Consider the following 9,776-nt stretch of genomic DNA (forward strand, 5'->3'; position numbering starts at 1 on the left):
TTCTCTCTTTCTCTCTTTCTCTCTTTCTGAATCTAAAAACAAATGCTAATCCTCTACGCCGCTACGCTACCTTGAGTATGCCGGTGCCCACGGTGACGTTGGTGTGCACGCTGGCTCGGTACTGCGACGCGAGGAACACTGGGGCGGAGTCCTGCTCGTCTGTCACGTACACGCTCACCGTAGTAAACCCTGCAGATAGCAGACGATGATGGTTAACACGCAGCAGCAGCAGACGACAACGATGACGATGATAACAACAATGATGGTTAACGCTTAGCAACAGACGACAATGATGACAGCAACATGTTAACACTTAGCAACAGGCAACAACTAAGATGATGACAACGGCAGTTTCAATCTCTCCACAGAGATCACGTGACTATCGGCTCTTGATATAAAACTTAAAAACTTAAAACTTTTTTTTACTTTGTTAAATTGCGTCGCCACAACAAACAAGAGAGCAATTTTCATCTCTGTAGCGAGATTGCGGAAGTTTAACACTCAGCAACAGACGACAACAAAGACAACGATGGTTACAACTCAGCAACCGATGACAACGATGACGATGACAATTACAACGACAGTTTAACAACCAAAGGCAATGCTTGCCCTACCCCTAAACAACCATGATTACGATTTGATGCATGAGAACGCACGAGTTTGCGTGAGGTGGGTAAGATGGTGAGGGGGTTGGGTGGGTGATGCTGTAAGGTGGGTGACGGGGAGTGAGGCGGATGATGTCTGAGTGGGTAGGAGCAGATAGGTAGGTACCTGTGCGTCCGCCACCATCCTCTGCCATCACGTGCAGTTCGTAATCCGTCCTCTCCTCTCTGTCCATCACCACGTTGGCCGTGATCTCTCCTGCAACGCACGGCAACACAACGGCATCAAACGACGACCGCATCGCGTTACTAACATCGACGACATGTTACAGATTGATATGTCACACTGCGCCATGATCGCACCGGCCGTGTCGTCACGTGAATATCGTGTCACGAATGATGCATCATGTCCGTCAGTAGTGAGATGACAGGCGAGAATAAGAGTATAAGAATAGAAATTCCTCACTTAGGGCTTATTTTCAGAAACTCTATGAATAGTTATGACTCCTAAATCGAAATATATTTATTAGTAAATATAATTTAACGAAAAATTTTTTGTACAACACGCCATTTAAGAAGTCGTAAAATTTTGACCTTAGACATTTTTTCATAATATGACAGCTAATATTTCTGACAACAGGCCCGTCCCCCCCGAATGTGTAAATGTGTGAATCTATCAATTAATCGACAAATCACAGATACGGAGATGCTGCTGCTGCCGCCGCTGCTCACCCGTTGCCGCGTCGATGGAGAACAGCTCCCTCTGGTGGTCGCCGACGAGCGTGTAGCTGACGTTGCCGTAGGAATCGCGATCCTCATCCTTTGCGGTTACCGTGACGACGGCCGCGCCCATCGGCTGATTCTCCTTGAAGCTGATCTGTAAGGGTGGCGGCCATGACAGTGCATTAGAGTGTGTAAAACAACCGAACAGTCACCCGTCACATACCACACGGGTGTCTTCTCATTGATTGCAATAAGTTACGCCCATGCACCTCTAACTTACTACAGTACACTAATGTCTCTGATTAAACCAAAACCAAGACTTCCTTTTTCCTAAAACAAAATGAAAATTTCGAATCCTGCTACACGCTCACTCCGTACTTGGCCTGGTCAGCGCTATAATTTAATGAAAGTGTCAATGACACTGTAGCTCACCACAAAAAAAGGAGACACAAATGAGTGAGTGAGAAGAAGTCAGTTTTAATTGAGCACCATCAACGTACAATTATAGAAACGAAGAGTATATATGGGAGAACTTCCATTATATAGCTCTTGATAAATTATGGTGTAATTTATGTGAAAAATAATGTTTGAGATGTGAAAAGTCTGAGATGAGAGCGAGTGATGGCTACACCTAAATGATCGCCATTTAACGTTTTTATAATATTTCAGATTTTAGGCACTGCCTAAAAGCAGAGCTCCCGTTGTGCACTAGCACATCCCTAACACTAACCCTAACCCTAACCCTCCCACGTAGCTGCTGCTACATGCTCTCACCTCATACTTGGCTTGTTTGGAAGACGGGAGGCCGTGTCTGTTTCGCGTCCGCGCACTACGGAATGTTGACGACAGTGAAGGCGATGTAGACTCCGGTCCGTTCCGTCACGTTTGACAGTGTACGCCGCTCCAACAACGGGCTGTTGGCAGGTCACGACAACCGATGCATGATGCGGCTGCAACAACATGCAACAATGTAATGATGATGTCTGCAACAACATGCAACAATGTAATGATCATGCCTGCAACAACATGCAACAATGTAAATGAATGATCGCCATGCAAACAACATAAATCACGACACACGTAATGACTTGCCTCTCTCTCTCACTGCCTCTCTCAATCTCACTCTCTCTCTCTCTCTCTTCTCTCTCTCCCTCTCTCTCTCCTCTCATCTCTGCGCTCTCTCTCTCGTCTCTCTCTGCATCTCTCTCTCTCTCTTCTCTCTCATCTGCTCTCTCTGCTCTCTCTCTCTCTCTCTCGCTCTCTCTCTCTCTCTCGTCCCTCTTCTCATCTCTCCCTTTCTCCCTCTCCCTCTCTCTCTCTTCCTTCCCCTCCTACTCTCCCCCTCTCTCTATCGTACCAGTCTTCTCTTCGATAGCAAACAGCTGATTCTCGTTCCTCCCCGTGATGGAGTAGAGCAGCTTCCCCCAGTCCGTCGTGTCCGGGTCGTACGCCGTCACCATGGTAACAAACTGTCCGCTCTCAGCTTCCTGTAACGAGCGGATGAACACACGTCGTTAATCGCACGATCACGCAGATCGGTGGATCGTATGTGTCGAGTGCACTCATGTACTATATCATGAGTGTATGATAGGAATATATATTCGATCTAGTATTTTATACATTACTCATTATGTGGTACGTAAATAAAATATTATAATATTAAAATATAATAATATTATAATAATATATAAATGATCTTGTTATTTTGCTTCCATTCTTTCATATGTTTCAATTGTTTGCACATCATTTCATTCGTAATTTTATTACGTTCGCTAATCAGATCATTGTTGATATTAATGAGACACAGTATAGCAGGGTGTAGGGGAAAAATATCCCGTGGCTGGTGTATACGCGCTGCATGGGGCTAGAACCAGCGAGTGACAGACGCACGCATGCACGCACGCACGCACGCAGCGCACGGCAGCGCACGCACGCACAACGCACGCAACGCACACACAATCAGATAATATGAGTGGTGTGTAGGGGTGACAAGGGTGATGACTAAACTAACCTCGTCCATCGTGCAGTTGTAAGCGAGCTGGCTGAATGCGGGCGGGTTGTCGTTGACGTCGACCACCTTCACCCACACGGTCGCCTCGCAGCTCAGCGGGGGGCTGCCCGAGTCTACGGCCACCACCAGGAGGCGGTGCAGCGTCTGTCGCTCGTAGTCCAGGTTCTGCTTCGTGTAGATGGTGCCTGCGCGACGAGGACGCAAGAGTTATCGTTACAAGCGCATGAGAGACACACACGAGGGACACACGCACACACATGATAGACATGTACCCGCATACACGCGCGCGCACACACACAGACGCACACACGCACAGAAACATGCACACACACACAGAAACAAACAAACAAACAAACACACGCACACGCACACGCACACAGTCACACATAGACACACACGCACACATGAGGGACACGCATACACACCCAGACGGACACGCAACCCCACCATCATACACACACACAAACCCACCACCCATCCCACCTACACACACACACACACACCTGCTAACACCACAGCGCCCCCTGACGGCGGTACGTACCCGTCGAGGCGTCGACGCGGAACACGTCCGTGGCGACGGGATCGTCCGGGTGCGCCTGCAGACGATAGTGCACGAGCCGATTCGCTCCCGCGTCAGCGTCGCTCGCCGTCACCGCGGCGACCGACGAGCCGACGGGCGCCGCCTCGGACGCCGCGAACACGTAGTTGGTGCGGCGGAACGCCGGCGCGTTGTCGTTGACGTCGCCGAGGGCTATGGCGACCGTCGTCTCGGCGAACGCTCCCGTCATCGTGTCGGTGGTGCGCACCGTGAGCTGGTAGCGCGGCGTCGTCTCGTAGTCGAGCGCGTCGATCACCGTGACGACACCTGTCGCGAGGAGGGGCAGTTAGTGCTGCCATCTGGCGTCGGTGTTGTTTTGTTTTTGTTTTGCTTTTTTTCGTATTTTTTTACGTTTGGTAATGGCTTTTTTTTGTTTTTTTTTACGTTTGGTAGTAATTTTTTATTTTATTTAGTTTTTCCTTTTTAGGTCGATCGATTTTGATAGTAACGAACAATTTTCATACTCGAAAAGTGTTATTTTTTTGCTACAACTACCCCGAACGAACCGCCCTACACCCATCATCACCTGCCCACCCGTTTAGCCCTCCACACTGACAGTTACTATGGTTACCGCATGCAGGTAGCAGCGTGTCAGATCCCGGTCATTAGCCACTGCCGGTGATTAATGCTGAGAGACGAGAGATACGCGAGGCGATCCGGGAATGGAACACGTAAAACGGGATCGCAAAAGTTTTGCGAAACTAACGCGGCGTAAGAGAGCGCAGGCGCCTTCGGACGAGCAGACGACATTTCACAGCATGCTAGCAGCAACTCGTGAATGCTCCCCACACGCACGCACACACACGCACGCACACACACGCACGCACACGCACGCACGCACGCACCATGCACGCGTACACGCACGCACGCACCCTAGATGCGTGCACGCGTTGTGCAGTGATATGAGTGCTTGGCTAAAACCCGCTTGGCAAACATTTTGCGCTACATACTGCACACAGCACACATGATGCGCATAGGCGGTTTGCACTAGTAACAACAGAGGACATCTGCCTGCATGCCTGTCTGCCTGCCAGCCTTACAGGCGGCCTGCTTGCCTGCCTGATCCACGCACCAGGGAAGCTAACAGGCACGAGGCACAGAGAACCCTCTCTCCTTCTCTCTCTCTCTCTCTCTCTCTCTCCCTCTCTCTATCTCTCTCTCTCTATCTATCTCTCTCCCTCTCTCTATCTCTTCCTCCGTGCACGCTCTCTCTCTCTATCTCTCTCTCTCTCTCTCTCTCTCTCTTTCTCTCTCTCTCTCTATCTATCTCTCTCCCTCTCTCTATCTCTTCCCCCGTGCACGCTCTCTCTCTCTCTATCTCTCTCTCTCTATCTCTCTCTATTGACCTTCTAATACTATACTTCTAAACTATACTACTTTCTGCCCTACCCTACTCTCCACACACGCACGCGTACACCACTAAGCCTTGCACAGTGCACAACCCGTGCCTGACACCGGCTACGAAGCAAATAAAACAAAAAGCCTGTAGAAAAACAACAACAACAACAACAACAACAACAACAATAGCAACAACAACGATGCCTAACCTAAAATCAAACAAAACAGAACAGCAAGCAAGCAAGCAAGCCATGCCGCTACAACCACCCGCGTCACCGTGAGGGAGGGGTGCCACGCCACCATGGTGCGCGCCGCCCTGCCGGCAGCGCCACCTGGCTGCAGGAACTGTTAGTAGCGAGCGCCGCTGCAAGGCGGGGAGGGTCGAAGCATTAGTGAGTAGGTGCGTCGTGGCCGCACGCACGCGCGAGCGAGCGATGGATGGGGGGAAGAAACGAAGACTCGCACGCGCGCGCACGGGCCGCGACGACACCAGCAACAACAGTTCAGGTATACGCCGAGCCAGGCTCACGCATGACCCAGCCACCACACCCTCTCCACCCCGCTCCCCCCTGCGCACCACTCCCCATGAAATCCTTTGGCCAGACGGGGGATCGACGAGCGATTTGGATGCGCTATTGTTTACGTGACTTTGTGTCGACAAATTTCGAATAGCGGCCACTACGAATAAGGAGGCGTGTTTGCGATCGTATAGGATATTACAGGTAAACATCCCGCAAATATATACGAAATTACGGGTTGAAAAAACAAGGGAACGTCTTCCGTGTGTGCGGGGGTTTCGCACGGGAGCTCTGCCGGTGTTGGAGTGCGGCATACTGGGTCATGCGTGAACTAGTGGCTCTACCTGACGGCGAGGAACAGAAGAGTGGCAGACTGAGTATACTCACAAGGGGAGTTATATTCGGTATCTGCTCGGTGACAGAAAAGAAGAAAGAAAAAATACGGTCAGAAATACTGTAAAACGAGAAAAAGAATATATATATATATATCTCTACTACGTATGCACGCGTATAACGTGCGCTATAACCATCGAAAGAAGTTGTCATCACACATTTTTACCTAGTTACTACATTATCTATTCTGTTATATTATTATTATTATTATTATTATTATTATTATTACTATTATTATCATAACCATTAATATTTATCTCGTCTGTATCATCTAACATATTATTTTAACCGGCAAGATAGTTGAAGTTAAACCTTGTTGTCTATTACAATTATCAAAAGAACTGTCTATCACCTAAAGTTATGGCATGAGTTTGCACGTCACCAAATGGTTCCATGTTAAAATGTTCAGTAACCATGACAACAGTTTGAACAGTGAACCCACATGACGACTGGCAAACTGACAGAGTTATGTAGTGTGCAGTTAAGGAATTACACTATTAGTCTATGCGCAGCCACCGAAATTAAGCACCAATATATAAATCAATATCATCAATATAGGAATCAATATCGTCAATACCTTATTGGGCCCCAACCTTTATCGACCCAACCTGCAGAATGTGGCGATATCATAGCTATTTTAACTCGAGGCTAGATGTGGGGGTCGACTCGAAAGCCTAGTCCTACTTTGACCCTCACAGCACTCACTTGTTAGTAATTTCACTATTCTTTTTTATTTGTAATCTCACGTTATAACTATCATACACCTGCTGTATTGTTAACTAAGTTATGTGCTAAATAAAGAATCTGAACCTGAATCCGGCAGCACGAATCGCTTCAGTGCCACCATTAAATTGACTACGTCAGGAATTTTCTATGGTGTATATTTGTAAAATTGTCTGTTGCATTAACGGGACTGAATGTATCGTCAAATATCTTACCTGATAAGATTGGTTTCTCACACTAGTTAAAAATCCAAAAAACCTAGACGATTTGATATTATGATCCTTGACATTAATTGTTTGCTATGGCTATGTATGAGTTACAGAGTCTATGTTTACATCGAACAATACAGTAAAATAGGAGTATAATGCAGCAATTTAACCATAAAAACGTGAACAGAATTCACTTACATTTTGTGAAATAGTGGAAATATTTTTTTTACTTTTACCATTTAAGGTGACGTAATCACTTTAACTTCTGTACTCGACTAACTAGCTATGATGCCACCAGATAGCACACCGTCTGTCTCAACAACAGCATCTTCCAAGTTCTTCTTCTTCTTCATCCTCTTGGTCCCCGATGGGACACAAGGCCGTACAATATCTCAAGTGCCGAATGTTTCCTTGATTGCAAATCTCCTGAATTCACGGCGTCGAAAGAGGTAGAGGGAACATCACAGAGGGCGCTACTCACCGATGTTGAAGTCGACGGCAAACTCGTTGTAGATGTCCGCCGTCGAGATGGAGTACATCAGCTTGCTATCGCTCGGGTGCTGCTGCCCAGACATGATGATGGGGTGTATATCTGTGATGAAGAGAGATAGAAGAGTGTGTGCTGTGGTGTGTAGGTGGGGTGTCTGGCCGTGGTGTGTGTTGGTGTGTGTGTGTGTGTCAGTGGGTTGTGTAACATGCTGGCCTCAGCCAGGCGACTATGATGAGGGGGTGTATATCTGTGATGAGACGAGAGAGGAGAAGAGGTGTGTGCGCGCACTGTGACCCTGTGTTGTGGTAGGTGGGTGTTGTGTGTGTGATGTGTGTTTGTGTGTGTTGTGTGTGTGCTGTGTAGGTGGGTGTGGAACATGCTGCGCCTGCCACGACTGATGATGGGGGTGTATATCTGCCTGATGAGAGAGAGAGAGAATGAGGTGTGCGTGCAGTGGATGGTTGTTAGGTGGGTGTGTGTGTGTGTGGTGTGTCGCGTTGCGTTGCGTGCCGTGATGGGTGTGCTGCTCGTGCTGTGTTGTGCACTGTTGTGTGTGCGTGCGTAGTGTCGGGTGCGTCCGCGTGCGTGCGTGTTGTGGTGTGTGACGTGTGTGTGTGTGTGTGTAGGGTGGGTGGTGTGTCGTGCGTGGTGTGTGTGTGACTGATGATGGGCGTGTCAATCATGTGATGAGAGTGAGAATGAGATCAACACATGTCGTTGTGCGGTAGAATAGGATGGCTTGGTTGTGTGTGTGTGATGTGGTGTGTGTGTGTGAGTGTGTGTGTGCACAAAAGCCACTCGCTTGCGTGCGTTGCGTGCGCTGCCGTGCCGTGCGTGCCATTACTGAACCCGTCATTACAGGCCTGTAATACGCAAATGGGCTTGACCCGCTGTTGAGGTGTCCGTGTGTGTGTGTGTAGCCGGTGGGTGGGTGTTGTGTGGACCGGTAAAATTAACAAACAAGCCCTGTCAATAGCTTATTAAGGTTAAATCAGTGCCACTGTGTGCTCAGACACTTGTTATGATCTATGTGCTGAACTACCGTTCACCCTATCATCTGTGATGGAGAGTGAAGAATAAGCATCAAAACATGGTGTGCTGCGTAATCAGGGTGGTTGGTTGTGAGTGATTACTTTCGAAACATGTATCATTAGCAATGTAGAATTAGAGAACGTTATCTCATATAGCATCGCGAGTCATGATAGGGTAAATACACTTTCTACCAGTCTATGAACCCGTACCTACAGGCCTGCTTAGCGTCCGCAATATGGGCTGATGCGTGCCGCGCGTTGTTGGTGCGAGTGTATTTGCTAATTAATTAGGTAATTCAGTGTAGTTCTGATGTAACTTAAAACTTACAGTGTGAGTGTTATAGCTAAGACCATGTCTCATTTAGGCATGGATAAGATGTTAGAATAGAAACGTTATCTCATATAGACCGCGAGATATTCTGAGTTCGTAGGTGTATAAGTACACTTTTGCGCTAGCCGATTATATAAACCGTACGACAGGCCCTGCTGTATACGGCCAATCGGGGCTTGCGGACGCGCGTGCATATTTGGCTAATTGTGATCGTGTTTGTGGTGTGTGTTGGTAATTCGGTGATTCGTGTGTGGTGCCAGGTCAATTAACTCTGCATGAAACTTGCTTATCTGCTGAGGTTGATGTAGTAGCTAAGACACGCGTCTCATGTTAGTCGCATGTGTTGATGCATTTGTAGTGAACATTTGGTTGGTGAATGCACAATCTATACTCGGCAACTCTTCGTTTCGTGCGGCAGAATATGCGCTACTAATACCGCCAGATCAGGCGATTACCGCGCGTCATACAGCTCAATTAATTTAGCTGGGGTTATATCGGTGGCGTTAATTAACTCTGAAACTCACACGTGACTTACGTTCTAAGAGCATTGATCATCATTAGGCCATCTAGAAGTATAGGAAACGTATCTCATATAGATCGCGAGATATGATAGGAAATCACACTTTCCCTACCGATTATATAAACCCGTCTACAGGCCTGTATATCAACGCCTATCGGTTTCGGACGCCGCGTGCATTAACAGCTCAATTAATTATGGGTATTGTATACTGTGAACGTATAGCTCCTAGTACTTAAGAGCCGCAGGATCGCGCCCTGCCGCAGCGCATCCTGCGGGCCCTGCTGCTATA

General features: G+C 47.9%; 1 protein-coding gene across 1 annotated transcript in view; it reads right to left on the reverse strand.

The window, feature by feature from the left end:
- Window positions 1-9,776, reverse strand: part of LOC106816870 (protocadherin Fat 1-like) — a gene marked incomplete at its 5' end in the record, with an annotated part of 48,483 nt that overhangs the window by 28,285 nt on the left and 10,422 nt on the right. Inside the window, 9 exon segments of the mRNA XM_014821511.1 lie at window positions 71-189; window positions 772-861; window positions 1,335-1,479; window positions 2,100-2,203; window positions 2,683-2,812; window positions 3,337-3,521; window positions 3,878-4,201; window positions 7,597-7,707; window positions 7,986-8,019. Of these exon segments, the coding sequence (XP_014676997.1) occupies window positions 71-189; window positions 772-861; window positions 1,335-1,479; window positions 2,100-2,203; window positions 2,683-2,812; window positions 3,337-3,521; window positions 3,878-4,201; window positions 7,597-7,707; window positions 7,986-8,019 (1,242 nt within the window).

The sequence above is a fragment of the Priapulus caudatus genome, unplaced genomic scaffold (genome assembly GCF_000485595.1).
Source record: "Priapulus caudatus unplaced genomic scaffold, Priapulus_caudatus-5.0.1 Scaffold1513, whole genome shotgun sequence".
Taxonomy (NCBI): domain Eukaryota; kingdom Metazoa; phylum Priapulida; class Priapulimorpha; order Priapulimorphida; family Priapulidae; genus Priapulus; species Priapulus caudatus.